This window comes from Hyaena hyaena, unplaced genomic scaffold (assembly GCF_003009895.1).
Source record: "Hyaena hyaena isolate Hyena2069 unplaced genomic scaffold, ASM300989v1 scaffold_184, whole genome shotgun sequence".
Taxonomy (NCBI): Eukaryota; Metazoa; Chordata; class Mammalia; order Carnivora; family Hyaenidae; genus Hyaena; species Hyaena hyaena.
In genome coordinates this window covers 927,652-943,952 of record NW_024080817.1, presented here as the reverse complement: position 1 = coordinate 943,952, position 16,301 = coordinate 927,652, and the positions used below count along the sequence as shown (strand labels likewise).

At 39.1% G+C, this 16,301-nt stretch overlaps 1 protein-coding gene across 1 annotated transcript in view; it reads left to right on the top strand.

Annotated features, from left to right (window-relative positions):
* The window catches only part of KATNA1 (katanin catalytic subunit A1), a 52,264-nt gene that overhangs the window by 20,707 nt on the left and 15,256 nt on the right, over nt 1–16,301 (top strand). Inside the window, exon 4 of the mRNA XM_039240953.1 lies at nt 6,442–6,622. Within this exon, the coding sequence (XP_039096884.1) occupies nt 6,442–6,622 (181 nt within the window). The remainder of the gene's footprint in view (nt 1–6,441; nt 6,623–16,301) is intronic.

Sequence of the window (16,301 nt, the reverse complement as noted above, 5' to 3'; positions counted from 1 at the left end):
GGAGCCTGCTTGGGATTCCCTTTCTCCTCTCCCCTCCCCTCCCCTCCCCTCCCCTCCTCTCTCCTCTCCATTTCTGAGAGAGAGACAGCATGAACAGAGGAGGGTCAGAGAGAGAGGGAGACACAGAATCCGAAACAGGCTCCAGGCTCTGAGCTAGCTGTCAGCACAGAACCTGACGCGGGGCCCAAACCCATGAACCATGAGATCATGACCTGAGCCGAAATTGGACGCTTAACCGACTGAGCCACCCAGGCACCCCTCTAATTCTTAATTCTTGATTGTATTTTGTGATAGGTGCTAGATATTGAGTGCCCACCTGTCCTAACCACTATTAGAGGCTACACGTGTCATTTCATTTATTCACAATTAGCCTTTCAAATAAGCCATGTTCTTTTTTTATATATCAAATAAGATAGCTTGAAGTATTGTGAAGTTAAGTAACTTTTCCCTATTACCAAAAGCTAATAATTGGTGGAGCTAGAATCTGAACCCAGATATATTTGATTAGAAAGCTGGAATTCTCTACCATACTAGTTATTCTCAAACTCTAGTATCCCAAAGATCTCTTGGGGAGCTCATTAAAATGTAGATTCTAGGTGTTCACTCCTGGTAATCTGATAAAATACGGGCATATGTAGGAAATGATTGTGGGTTCAACAAAGTCATGTAAATGTTTTGGTTTCCCAGTGCATATAAAAGTTACGTTTACACTATACTGTAATCTGTTAGGTGTGCAATAGCACTATGTCTTTAAAAAACAATGTGCATACCTTAATTGAAAAATATCTTTATTGCTGCGGCGCCTGGGTGGCTCAGTTGGTTAAGCATCTGACTCTTGGTTTTGGCTCAGGGCATGATCTCACAGTTTGTGAGTTCAAGTCCCGCATCGGGCTCTGCAAAACCTGCTTGAGATTCTCTCTCTCTCCCTCTCTCTCTTTCTGTCTCTGTCCATTCCACATGGTCTCCCTCTCAAAATAAATAAACTTAAAAAATAAAATAAAAACATGCTATTGCTAAAAAATGGTAACCATCATCTGAGCTTTCAACAAGTTGTAATCTCTGATCACAGATCACCATAACAAATGTAATAATAATGAGAAAGTTTAAATCATTACGAGAATCACCAAAATGTGATGCAGAGACACAAAAGGAGCAAATGCAGTAGGAAAAATGGCACCAACGGACTTGATAGGTTGCCACCAACCTCAGTTTGTAAAAACACATACAATGTCTGCAAAGCACCACAAAGTGAAGCAGAGTAAAGCAAAGTATGCCTGGAGCTGGCAGGTGGTGCTTAGAGCCCGCGGCCGATTCTCATGCTCGTGGTCCACGGATCACACTTTGAGAAGCACCGTACCAAGTGCTCCCTTTCCACCTCGTGAGCAGCTAACAGGTACTGCCACTTTCATTTTCCTCAGCTCTGGGTACAAGTACTAGTATTCTGTTATTGACTCATACCTTTTGAATATTTACTAAACTTTTCCTTTGCTCATAAGCACTTTACTGTTTTTTCTGTTATATTTTGGTTTTAAAGGGTCATGTGTAATCTAAGTGGTTAACCATGCTCTTATTGGTTGTGTCTCCCTTTTTGTTACTTTAAAATCAGTATTTGTGGGTCAGTCTTTTTCTGCATTTATGATTACCTTTTTCTTTAAAAAAAATTTTTTTTAATGTCTTTTATTTATTTTTGAGAGAGAGAGAGACAGCATGAGCAGGGGAGGGTCAGAGAGAGAGGGAGAATCCAAAAACAAGCTCCAGGCTCTGAGCTAGCTGTCAGCACAGAGCCTGATTGGGGTTTGAACCCATGAACCGTGAGATCATGAGCTGAGCTGAAGCTGGACACTTAACCAACTGAGCCACCCAGGTGCCACTACCTTTTTCTTAATTTCAGTAGAACAAATAATAGATGAGTCAAGTTGAATTTTTATTTTTTCTTGCCTATAAATATGTTTTATGTCTATTTACTTTCCTCTTTTTGGAGAATCATCATTTGTCCCATGTATTATTAGTCTGTTCCTGTTGCCATAATAGAATATCCCAGACTGGGTGGCTTAAGCAGCAGAAATATATTTCTTTATTTTTCAGAGTTCTAGAGGCTAAAAAGTCCAAGATAAAGTGCTAGCCAGTTTGGTTCCTGGTGAAGACTCTTCCCAAGCAGAGACCTGCCTTTTCTCTGCCCTTACATGGCAGAGGGGATGAGCAAACTCTCTGGTGTCTCTTACAAGGACCCTGTCCTCAGATCAAGGCCTTATTTAACTTTATTTATTTATTTTTAAGTAGGCTTCACACCCAGTATGGGGCTTAAACTCACAATTCTGATATCAAGAGTCACATGCTCTACTTAATGAGCCAGCCACGCACCCCTAACTTTAATTAACTCTGTACTCTATTTTTTTTTTTTTTTTTATGTTTTTTTTATTTCTAGTAGAGAGAGAGAGACAGCGTGAGCAGGGGAGGGCCAGAGAGAGAGGGAGTCACAGACTGAAACAGGCTCCAGGCTCTGAGCTGGCAGTCAGCACAGAGCCCGACTCGGGGCTCGAACCCACTAACCGTGAGATCATGACCTAAGCGAAAGTCGGACGCTTAACCGACTAAGCCACCCAGGCGCCCCTTAACTCTGTACTCTAAATGATACCTGAGTTGAGATCAAGAGTCAGATGCTTAAAACCGACTGAGCCACCCAGGCGCCCCAAGTTGATTTCAGATTTAATGAATTATTTGGTCACCTGAATCTAACAAGCAGAAGCAGGAGGATTCTCTCTTGGGAGTAGTGGGAAGTTGAATTAGGTAAGCCTCTTCATCTAGAAAATTCTATAATGATGAGCCCTAGTTTTCCTCATTGCTTCTTGCTTGCTTCTGTATCTTTTTCTGTCCCTGATTTTAAATGCCCTGGATGGATTCCTGTTTACTGTAAAGTTCTCTTTGACTTAATTTGCTGCATCTTTGTTTCTTCCTGTAGTTTATTTTACTCACTCCCTCAACTGAATATCCCTCAAATCTGTTTTTTGTTAGTCTTCATTTGTACTTATGCTTAAGAGAGCTTATTCTTTCTTGAACTCTTTTGGTGATTTCTGACCTTGTCATCAGTTAGATTTTAGTTCATTTAAGAACAGGTTCAGTGTTCTTGTCTATGGTTGTGCACAGAAATGTTTACACAGGGAGCTTCACTGAGCCTTTTAGAGCAAAGATTAAAAATAGCTTCAAAGCTATTAAATGTGATTTTTAAGAAATATCTTTTAGGGGCACCTGGGTGGCTCAGTCGGTTAAGCTTCCGACTTCGGCTCAGGTCATGATCTCACGGTTCGTTGGTTCGAGCCCCACCTCGGGCTCTGTGCTGATGGCTAGCTCAGAGCCTGGAGCCTGTTTTGGATTCTGTGTCTCCCTTTCTCTCTGACCTTCCTGTGCTCACGCTGTCTCTTGTCTCTCTCAGAAATAAATAAAACATTAAAAAAAAAATTTTTTTTTATTCTTTTAAAAGCCAGCTAATAGAGCCACCTGGGTTGCTCTGTTGGTTGAGCATCCGACTCTTGATTTTGGCTCAGGTCATGATCCCAGGATTGTGGGATCCAGCCCCATGTGGGGCTTCCACACCGAGTGTGGTACCTGCTTAAGATTTTTTGTCTCTCTCCCTCTACCCTTCTCCCTAGCTCGTGCACTCTCTCTTTAAAAAAAAAAAAAAAAAAAAATAGGGGCACCTGAGTGACTCAGTCGGTTAAGTGTCTGACTCTTGATTTGGGCTCAGGTCATGATCTCAGTTTGTGGGATTGAGCCCAGCATCAGTTTCTGCACTGACCACATGGAGCCTGCTTGGGATTCTCTGTCTCCTATTCTCTGTGCCTTCACTCTCTCTCTCAATATAAGTAGACTTTAAGAAATAAAAAATAATTTAAAACCCTTTAAAGCTAGATAGTATCCCTCAAATACCTTCTCATCTCACAATAAAACCCAAAGTCTTCATCATATCCTTCAACAGCACATGAGCCTGGTTTCGCCCTACCTCTAGGATCTCAGTTCTCAGAACTCTCTTCCTCTATGAGCAAATCAAACACACACCACAGATGCTTCAGTTTTTTGCACTTGCCTTTTTTTCAGGTCAGGTGTTTGACGACTTGTTCTTCATTTTCTTCGGGTCTTGACTTAAATGCCACCTCAGAAGGGTCTCTGACTACCCTCTCTGAAATTCCATCCCCACAATCATAACCCCTACCCTTCTTTATTTTTCTTGACAGCACTTAGCATCATCTGATGTACCGTTTGTATCTTCATTGAAGCCCCCTATTCACACACACATACACACATGTATTTAAGTCTGTAAGAGTAAAGGTTTTATTAAACTTACATAAAAATGTTTTATCCCTAATGCATAGAGTAGTGCCTATCAATAGTAATGGTTCAGTAAATTATATTTTGGATGAACGAATAGCTACCAGTAAGAAGTGGATAAATGCGGCACACTTTATATGTAATTGCCAACTAGTCATTAAAAGCTGTTTATGAGGTGATGATACAGGAAATGCCTTATGATATGAGTAGAGAAAATATGAGTGCATGTGTGTACAATGGTTCCTATTTTGTTTAAATAAAAGGCAGCTATAAGAAGGTAAAATGTTAAGTGGCTAATTTTGGATAATAGGGTTACAGCTAACCTTTATTCTTTATAGTTGATTATATCTCAGTTGTTTATTTAGTAAGGGAGGAATAAATACATATTGTAAAGAAATATCTCCACTTGGTCATCCAGATGTCTAATTCCAAAATTGAACCCCCACCATTCCTTCCACATTGATTTGGCTTTTTTTATCCTGGCAAATCCTCATTCTCAACTTCCACGTCCAGGAGTATCCAAGTGTTATCTCCTAGACTCTTCTTGCCTACTGCCTTAAGCTAGGCCTTCATCTCATGCCTCGATAACATTTGAACCTGCCAGTATCTCCCTGCTTTCTGTTTCCTTTATCAGTGTATCTCATACCGCACTGGATTTACTGCTCTAAAACCTTTTCAACAGCATTTAGCTAAAAGCCAAGCCTCTTGAACTAGTATTCAGATTTTCTACTTACTGAACCACCTTCTCTGTTCAGTACCATCTCTGAATGCTCACCATTATTTTTATAGTTAGGGTCTTTATAATCCTTTACGTAGATTATGCTCATTTTGATTTTTTTCCTTTTCTACACTGATTTTCTTGTTTGCAGTTATACCTCTTGTTTAGTTCATCTCTTGTGTTTCTGGGCCCAGTTTATTTTCAGTCTTCTTGAGGTCATTGATAGCACTAGATCTCTTTTATACTTTCTTGCCTAGGTTTACATATCTTCTTTCTTACCTATACTTGAGGTATTTGAGGATTGGCCTCTCTTACCTTTATTATTGCTTATTTTAGTGGCCCCAACCCAGTGTAAGAGCCTGAGAAATATTTGTGAGGTCCAAATCCTGCCACAGAAATAAAGGTGACATGAGACAATGTATGTGAACGTAAAACACTATACATCAGTTCTCATAACTGTCCGTAGCTAGTGTTTATATCAGTTTTTAATTTTTTTTTTATATCTTTTTATTTATTTCTAGGAGAGAGAGAGAGACAGCGTGAGCAGGGGAGGGTCAGAGAGAGAGGGAGTCACAGACCGAAACAGGCTCCAGGCTCTGAGCTGGCAGTCAGCATAGAGCCCGACGTGGGGCACAAACCCACAAACCGCGAGATCATGACCTAAGCGGTCGGACGCTTAACCGACTAAGCCACCCAGGCGCCCCTATATCAGTTTTTTAAATGGGAAAATGATTAAATTTTATTAATTAAAATATAAGAACTATGATATATTATAAATAAAATAGTATCAGCCTGGGACATGTGGGTGGTTTGGTCAGTTAAGTGTCCAACTCCTGCTTTCAGCTCAGGTCATGATCTCACAGTGAGGAATCGAGCCCTCCATCGGGGTCTGTGCTGACAGCATATTCTCTCCCTCTCTCACTGCCCTTTCCTTCCTCTCTTTCTCTGAGAAAAAAAAAAATAGTGTCAACTTGCACACGTACCAATGGATAAATGTGAATTCTGTACTTGCTATGTTCTGGTTCTTTTTATAAAACTTTTTGTTAATTGCTGTCTTGTCAGTTTCCAAGAATCAGACTAATTTCTCACTAGTACACTAGTACTTGATGTCCACCAGTTATTCCCTGTCAAAGGAGAGGTGATGATCACTTCTGTTATGTTTGCTATATAACCATACTGCAGTCCATTCTCACTAAATCACCACAGACAGCTGTGTCAGATTTATACCTTAGATCTTAGATTTCAGTGACTTAGGTTTATTCAGTCCTGTCTTGTGTTCCATTATTGCCTTGGTTTCTTTAGTTCATAAACTCTTAACTTACACATGATAATGTGTTCGTGTATATTTGGACCTCTTCCAGAAGTTCATTATGATTTTTCACAATCTTGTGTCTAATTAGACCCTCGCCGGGACCTAGAAAACGCCAGTCTCCTCAGTACAGTGACCCTAAACCACACGGTAATCGACCAGGTACAACTGCCAGAGTCCACCGTTCATCCACACACAGTCTTCACAACGACAGAGGGAAAGCTGTTCGCTGTCGGGAAAAGAAAGAACAGAATAAAGGAAGAGAGGAAAAGGTAAATGTTACTGATTTTCATAAACAAAATATTTATTAACTTTACAAATGAAGACTATATAAATTTTAATAATTTTTAGTCATTAAAACTGCCAAATTGTATAACAAAACCTTAATCATATTCCACCTAGGATTTTTCCCACTCACTATTACAGATATTTTTGGGTATTTTTTTGTAGGCCCTCATAAAATTTAGCCAGTTACCCCCGGGCAGCAAGAGAAGCACATGCTGCATTTGGTCGTCATGTTTCTTTAGTCTCGTTAATGTGAAATGTTTGCAGCCTTGCTCTTTTTGACCTGGCATTTTTGAAGAGTACAGGCCAGTTATTTTGTAAAGTGCCTCTCGGTTTGTAAAGCGCCTTCTGATGTTTCCTTGTGAGTAGATTAAGGTTGTGCATTTCGTACAGGAATGCCATGGAAGGGAAGTTTTGTTCTTCGCAGTATATTATGTAAAGAGGCACAGGGTGCTTATTTGTTCTGTGACTTGTGATAGATTGGAGAGTTTTGTGACATCTGCCTGACTCTCCACTACAGAGTTATTCTTTTTCCCTTTATAATAATTTGGGGGGAGAGACCTTGAGAGTAAGTAAATATCCTATTTCTCATCAAAATTTCATCTACTTGTTTTAGCATCCAGTGATGCTTGCCTAAATCAATTATTCCTATGATAATTGAAAAATCATGATTTTCTGATCTAGTAAAACCTTGGTTTGCAAGCATAATTTGTTCCAAAAACATGTTTATAATCCAAAGTGCTTGTATATCAACGCAAATTTCCAAATTTCCAACGCAAAATAATGGAAACTCAGATGATTCAATTCCACAACCCAAAAATATTCATATAAAAATGATTACAATACTGTCATATAATACAAAATAATAAAGAAAATACAATATATAAAGAAGAATAAACAAATTAACCTGCACTTGCCTTTGAAAACCTTTGTGGCTGGTGTGAGGGAGATGAGGTGGGGAGGGTTATTGTGTAGGATGACTGTCACTATCACTAATGGAATCCCTGCTACCTATTGGCTCAGCGGAATCTTTTTCTGCACGGGGGCCATTGTAATACGCTCACACCAACGTTAACCATACAGTATTAATAGATTCTTGTCATATACTGTATTTAATGTAACTGGCAATAAGGCAGCAGAGGAAAGGGTCTATATCTGCGGGCAGCCTGACCTAGAATGAAGCGGAGCACTCCTAAACTTACTCTTGTTTGGAAAAGCAAAGGACTGTCCACAGGTGCTTTGTCCACAGGTGCTGCCCAAGTGACAAAAATACACTAGTGCCAGTTGTGGACACCTTCCAGTGTTCTGAAAAATCACTGATTTCTGCCAAACACCACAGCCTGAGACCTAGGATCCAAGCATGGGAGACGATCACTCACAATTCCGCAGAGAAAGAGAGAGAGAAGAACCATTGGCTCACTTGTGATCTTGTGACATTCAGCGTCACATACTACTCATGTTGCAAGACATCACTCATTTATCAACTTAAAATTTATTAGAAATATTTGCCAATCTTGCGGCACTCGCAGAACAAGTTACTTGCAGTCTAAGGGTTTACTGTAATTAGATGCTGAATAGTGGTAGTAACTAGTGACTGAAAAGAACAGACTTTCGGGTGGCTGGGTGGCTCAGTCAGGTGTCTGACTTCCGCTCTGGTCATGATCTCACGATTTTGTGAGTTTAAGCCCCGTGTTGAGCTCTGCGCTGGCCCTGCACAACCTGCTTGGGATTCTTTCTGCCCTACCCCTGCTTTTACTCTCTCTGTCAAAATAAATAAGCTTAAAAAAATAAAAAGAACAGACTTCTTAGAAGAAGAAGATGATTATAATCAGAAAATGTGGAATAAAACTATTAAGCCATAAAAGGTGAATAGACTTTTATCCTATTTAAAATCTTTTACTATATATTCATTTTAGAAAATCAGAAAATAGAGTAAGTAAAAAAAAAACCCCAGAAACTAATGCTCCTACTCCTCCTGAGATCTGTTAATCCCATGGAATATCCTTTTCTATATACATGATTCTTTTTGGCCATAAGTGAAATCATGAAGTAATCTGTTCTTTTCAGCAATCAGTGTATTCTGACAATCTTTCTGTATTGAGTTGGTCTGTTCTAAATAGTAGCTGTACAAATGATAGAGGGAAGGAGATAAAAGCACACAGACATGTGCTCGTCAGTGCTGTTTTTTTTATTTTAATTTAAAATATTTTTACATTTTTTTAACGTTTATTTATTTTTGAGACACAGAGAGAGAGAGACAGAGCACGAACTGGGGAGAGGTAGAGACATAGGGAGATACAGAATCTGAAACAGGCTCCAGGCTCTGAGCTGTCAGCACATAGCCCGAAGCAGGGCTCAAACCACAGACTGTGAGATCATGACCTGAGCCGAAGTTGGACGCTTAACTGACTGAGCCACCCAGGTGCCCCCTTTTTTTTTTTAAATTTTTAAAAAAATGTTGATTTATTTTTGAGAGGGAGGGAGAGAGAGAGTGCGCATATGGGGGGGGAGGGGCAGAGAGAGAGGGAGACACAGAATCCAAAGCAGGCTCCAGGCACTGAGCTCTCATTACAGAACCCGACAGGGGGCTTGAACCCATGGACTGAGAGATCGTGACCTGAGCTGAAGTTGCACACTTAATCACCTGAGCCACCCAGGCGCCCCACAGTGTTTCTCTTCAGGTCTTTTGCCTATTTTCAAAATGGATTGTTGTTTTAGTGTTGGGGTTTGAGAGCTCTTTATTATTATTATTTTTTATTTTTTTAATTTACATCCAAGTTAGCATATAATGGTTTCAGGAGTAGAATTCGGTGGTTCATCCCCTGTATAAAATACCCAGTGCTCAGCCCAGCAGGTATCCTCCTTAATGCCCTTTGCCTGTTTAGCCCATCCGCCCACCCACAACCCCTCCAGCAACCCTCAGTTTGTTCTCTGTGTTTAAGAGTTTCTTATTTATTGTCCCCTCCCTGTTTTTATATTATTTTTGCTTCCCTTCCTTTTGCTTATGTTCATCTGTTTTGTATCTTAAATTCCACATATGAGGGGCGCCTGGGTGATTTAGTCGGTTAAGTGTCCGACTTTCGCTTAGGTCATGATCTCGCGGTTCGTGGGTTCGAGCCCCGCATCGGGCTCTTTGCCGACTGCCAGCTCAGAGCCTGGAGCCTGTTTCGGAGTCTGTATCTCCCTCTCTCTCTGACCCTCCCCTGCTCACACTGTCTCTCTCTCTCTCTCTCCTAGAAATAAATAAAAGTATTAAAAAAAAAATTCCACATATGAGTGAAGTCATATGATATTTGTCTTTCTCTGCCTGACTAATTTTGCTTAGGATAACATACTTTAGTTTTATTCATGGTGTATGCAAATGGCAGGTTTTCATTCTTTTTGATTGCCGACTAATACTCCATTGACTGTATACACCACATCTTCTTTATCCATTCATCCATTGATGGACCTTTGAGCTCCTCCCATACTTTGGCTATTGTTGATAGTGCTGCTATCAACATCGGGGTGCATGTGTCCTTTCAAAACAGCACATCTGTAGCCTTTGGATAAATACCTAGTTAGTGCAATTGCTGGGTTATAGGGTAGTTCTATTTTTAATTTTGGGGGGAACCTCCATACTGTTTTCCAGAGTGGCTGCACCAGTTTGCATTCCCACCAGCAGTGCAAAAGAGATCCTCTTTCTCCGCATACTCGCCAACGTCTGTTGTTGCCTGAGTTGTTAACGTTGGCCATTCTGACAGGTGTGAGGTGGTATCTCATTGTGGTTTTGATTTGTATTTCCCTGATGATGAGTGATGTTGAGCATTTTTTCATGTGTCTGTTAGCCATCTGGGTGTCGTCTTTGGAAAAGTGTCTTTTCATATCTTTTGCCCGTTTCTTCACTGGGTTATTTGTTTTTTGGGTGTTTGTTAAGTTCTTTACAGACTTTGGATACTAACCCTTTATCTGTGTGTCATTTACAAATATCTTCTCCCATTCCGTTGGCTGCCTTTTAGTTTTGCTGTGGGAGTTCTTTATATATTCTAGGTACTGGCCATTTGTCAGTAATGTCTTCTGCAACTATTTCCTTTCACTGTGCAGCTTGTCTGTTCATCCTTTTAAATGCATCTTTTACAAGGCAAAAGATTGTAATTGTGATGAAGTCCAGTATTCCAGTTTACAAGTTGTACTTTTGGTATCGATTTTTTAACTCTTTGTCTAGCCCTAGATCCTAAATATTTTTTTTCCCTAAAAGTTTTATAATTGTATGTTTTACATTTACATTTATGATCTGTTGTGAGCTGATTTTTGTGTAAGGTGTGAGGCTTAGGTTGTTCAGTTTTTGCCTGTTACTATACATGTGTAATTGCTCCAGCATCATTTGTTGGAAAGGCTCTATTTTACTGAATTGCCTTTACACCTTTGTTACAAAAATGAGTTGGACATATATGTGTGTCTTTAGTTCTGGGTTCTGTTGTGTTTCATTGATACTTTTATCTGTCTCTCAACCAGTATTACCCAGTCTTGGTTACTATAGCAGTAGAGTAAGTCTTCAAATTGGGTAGACTGATTCATCCCATTTCATTCTTTCTTTTCAAAATTGTGTTAGCTATTCTAGTTCCTTTCTGTTTTCATATAAAATTTAGAATCAGCTTTCTACATCTACAAAGAATCTTGCTCAAGTTTTGATAGGAGTTACATTAAATCTGTATACAGCTTGGGAAAAGTTTACATCTTTATTATGTCAAGTCTTCCAATCCATGAACATGTTACTTATCTACTTTTATTTAGATTTTTTAATTTCTTTTGTCATCAATGCATAGTTTTCAGAATATAAGTCTTGCAGATGTTCTGTTAGATTTTACATCTGTTTCACTTTTTTTAAGTGATTGTAAGTGGTATTGTATTTCTAATATCAGTGTCTACATATGCATTGCTAGCACTGTATATGGAAACAATCAACTTTCTAAAAAAATTTTTTTTATTTTTGTTTTTTTTTTTTTTATTTTTTTTAATGTTTCATTTATTTCTAGGAGAGAGAGAGAGAGACAGCGTGAGCAGGGGAGGGTCAGAGAGAGAGGGAGTCACAGACTGGCTCCAGGCTCTGAGCTGGCTGTCAGCACAGAGCCCGACGCGGGGCTCGAACCCACGAACCGTGAGATCATGACCTAAGCGAAAGTCTGATGCTTAACCGACTAAGCCACCCAGGCGCCCCAATTGTGGTTTTAATATAATGTAACATAGGGGTGCATGGGTGGCTCAGTCGGTTCACCATTTGTGGGTTCAAGCCCCTCATCGGGCTCTGTGCTGACACCTCAGAGCCTGGAGCCTGCTTTGGATTCTGTGTCTCCCTCTCTCTCTGCACCTCCCCTGCTTACACTGTGTGTGTGTGTCTGTGTGTGTGTCTGTGTCTCTTTCTCTCAAAAATAAACATTAAAAAAATGAATACAATGTGACCAAATTTACTATTTTAACCTTTATATATACATACATATGTATATACATATATACATATGTATGTATATATAAAGCCTTTATGTATGTATATATTTTTTATTTAAATTTTAAAAATTTCTTAAATAATTTATCAATTATAATTATATAATCATAATTATAAAAATAATTAAAATATTTTATTTAAATATAAATACATATATATTTTAGAGAGAGAGGGAGCTGGGGAGGAGCAGAGGGAGAGAATCTTAAGCATGGGGCTCAATCTCACAACCCTGAGATCATGACCTGAGCCAGAATCAAGAGTCAGACCCTTAACTGACTAAGCCAACCAGTCTCCTCCCATTTTAAATAAACATTTTTAAGTGTGCAGTTTAGTGAACTTAAGTACATTTATATTGTTGTACCATCTCCACCATCCATCACGGAATAATTGCAATTTTGCAAAACTGAAATTCTACCCATTAAACAGTAGTTCCCTGAAAAGGAAAAACTCTGTCTTCTGCCTACTCCCTACTCACAGAACACTTCTGAATTCCAAGTATATAGGGTTTTTCCTCCACACCCCAACCAGCTGTCCAACACCAGCTGAGTATCCTACAACTTAAGTTTGACACTTATCTATGTGGAGTTAGCATCAGATCTCACAGGTAAGGGCTCAGTCCCACAAGATCGCTTCCACATCAGTACCAGTTACAATTTGGGATGTCACCTGTGCTTCTGACCAACTGGTATAAATCAGAGGTTACCATGACCCCCTCCTTGTTTCAGTAATTATCTAGAGCAGCTAACTAAAAGAAATAACAGCTTATTCCAGATTACCAGTTTATTACAAAGGATACAACTCAGGAACAGCAAGAAGAGTAGCATAGGGCAAGGTATATGGGAGCTTCTGTGTGTTCGCCGGGCATGCCACATTCCTGGCACCTTCACGTGTTCACAAACTAGAAGGTCTCCGAACCACATCCTTTTGGGTTATTATGCAGCCTTCGTATTTGATTAAAACATTGATTGAATCATTGTCCATCAGTGATTAATTGAACCTCCAGACCTCTTCCCTTGCCAGAGGTTGGTGGAGTGAGGCTGAAGTTCCAACACTTGAATCACATGTTTGGTTCCCTTGGCAATAGCCCCATTATGTGGTTTCTAGGGGCTTTCCAAAATTCACGGTGTTAACATAAGCTCAGTATGGTTGTGAGGGGCCTGTTAAGAATAACAAAGGACACCTCTTTCATCTTTACTACTCTGGAGCAATTTTAGGAGCTGGAAACAAAAACTAAATATTATAGCAAAAGATCTTCCCATTGCTCTTATCACTTAAGAAATTGCAATGGTTGGGGCACCTGGGTGGCTCAGTTGGTTAAGTGTCCGACTTCGGTTCAGGTCATGATCTCACGGTTTGTGGGGTCGAGCCCCGCGTCAGGCCCTGTGCTGAACCCTTGCTCAGAGCCTGGAGCCTGCTTTGGATTCTGTGTCTCCTTCTCCCTCTGCCCCTCCCCCGCTCACACTCTGTCTCACTTTGTCTCACAAAAATAAATAAATATTAAATATTTTTTTTTAAATAAAAAAGAAATTGCAAGGGTTGTAGTAGTTGTTTGCCAGGAATAGGGGTTAGACTGAATATATGCCTACTACAAATCATACTCCCTGTTCCCCCCCTTTCCCCCTGCCCCTGGCAACCATTATTTTACTTTCTGTCTCTGAATTTGATTGCTTTAAGTACCTCCTATGAGTGGAATCCTACAGTATTTGTCTTTTAGCTTATTCTGCTTCGTATAAGGTCCATCAGAATTTCACCAACTCCCTTGGTGTTTATCCAGTCATCCATTAATGGACACTGGGTTGCCTCCATCTTTTTGGCTGTTGTGAATAATGATTCCATATCATTGGTGTATAAAAATCTCGAGACCCTATTTTCGAGTCTTTTGGAGATATATGGATATATACATATATATATACATGTATACATATATATATATGTATATATTCATCCAGAAATGGAATTGTTGAGTCATGTATAATTCTATTTTTAATTTTTTGAGGAACTACCAAACTTTCACAGTGGTTGCACCATTTTTACATCTCCATCAATGATGCCCACAGGTTCCAATTTCTCTACATTTTTGCCAACACTTGTTATTTTCTGTGTTTTTTAATAGCCATCATGATAGTATGAACTGGTATCTCATTGAGGTTTTGATTTGCATTTCTGTAGTGATAAAATTGATTTTTGTATGTCACTCTTGTGTCCTGCCACCTTGCTGAAGTCATTTATTAATTTTTGGAGAATTTTTCTAGATTCCTTACCATTTTCTGAGCAGACATCATGTCATCTGCAAACAGGACAGTTTTATTTCTTCCTTTTAGATTTAGATGCTTTCATCCTTTTTCTTTCTCTGTTACACTGGCTGAAACTTCTAGCACTATGTTGAATTAAGTGTGATGAAAGTGGACATGCTAGCTTGTTTTCAGTCTTAGGGGGAAACCATTCAGTGTTTCTTTATTAAATGAAACATTAATGCTAGGTTTGTTGTGTATTGAAGAAGTTCCTCTTGAATCCTGGTTTTCCGAGAGTTTTTATTCTAGATGGATGTTGAATTATGCCAGGTGCTTTTTTAGCATCTATTGTATGATGCTATAGTTTTCCTTCTTTAGTGTGTTAATATATAGATTACATTGATATATATATATATGTACACACACACATATATATTTATGTATTGAACTAGCCTTGCATCTCTGGAATAAACATCACTTGGTTATGGTATACAATTCTTTTTCTTGCTATATTCTGTTTGGTAATATTTTGTTAAGGATTTTTGCATATATATTTATGAGGGATGTTGGTCTATACTTGTTTTTTTGAACTGTTTTTGATTTGGTATCACAACATTAGCTTCATAAAATGAATTGAGAGCATTCCTTCTATTTTCTGGAAGAGACTATGTTTGATGTAATTCTCCAGTGAAACACCTAGGCTTTGGATATTTCTTTTTTGGTTTTAAAGTTATGCGTTCAGTTTCCTTGGTAGTTATAAGGCTGTTCAAAGAATCTTTTTCAGATGAGTTGTGGTGGTTTGTTTTTTTCAAGGTAGTGATCCCTTTTGTCTAAGTTATCTAACTTATGTATGTAGAGTTTTTGTAAGATTCCCTATTACTCTTTGGGTATCTGCAAGTCTTTAGGTCATTCTTGACATTGATAATACATGTTCCCTGTCTTTTTTTTCATTTTCAGTGTTGCTAGAGGTTTTTCAGTTTTATTTACCTTTTCAAAGAACCAGTTCTTTGTTTTATTGATTTTTCCCTATGTTTTTATTTCATTAGCTTTTGCTGTTATCACTGTTATTTCTTGTTTCCTCCTTTAATTTTCCTCTTATTTAAAAAAATTTTTTTTAAATTTTTTTTCCCCCTAAATTTCCAAGAGAGCGTGAGCAGGTGAGAGTTAGAGAGAGAGGGAGACACAGAATCTGAAGCAGGCTCCAGGCTCTGAGCTAGCTGACAGCACAGAGCCTGACGTGGGGCTCGAACCCACAAACCATGAGATCATGACCTCAGCCAAAGTTGGACACTTAACCAACTGAGCCACCCAGGCACCCCATTTTTTTTTTAAATTTTTTAAATGTTTTTATATTTTTGAGAAAGAGAGAGCACAGGCGAGGGAGGGACAGAGAGAGGGAGGCAGAGGATCAGAAGCACCCTCTGCTCTGACAGCAGAGAACCCAATGTGGGGCTTTAACTCATGAACTATGAGATCATGACCTGAGCTGAAGTCATATACATAACCAACTGAGCCACCCACGTGCCCCTTATGTTTCTTTAACTTTTTTCATAAGTAGATTCCATGCCTAACGTGGGGGTTGAACTTAACAACCCTAAGATCAAGAGTTGCACGCTCCACCCACTGAGCCAGTGAGGAGCCCCTGTTTTGCTCCTCTTTTATACATTCTTAGATGGGACTTTAGATTATTAGTTTAAGACTTTCCCCCTAATATATGCATCTAGTGCTATAAGTTTGCCTCTCAGTACTGATTTAGCTGTGTTCCAGTGGTTATGTTGTATCTTCCTTTTCATTTAATTCATTTTATTTTTAAAATTTCTTAGACTTCCTCTTTGACCCTATGATTATTTAGCAGTGTGTTATTTAGTTCTGGTTGTACAGAGATTGTGTTACTTTTCTGTTACTGATTTCTAGTTTGAATCCTTTGTGCTTTGAGAATATATTCCATTTGAT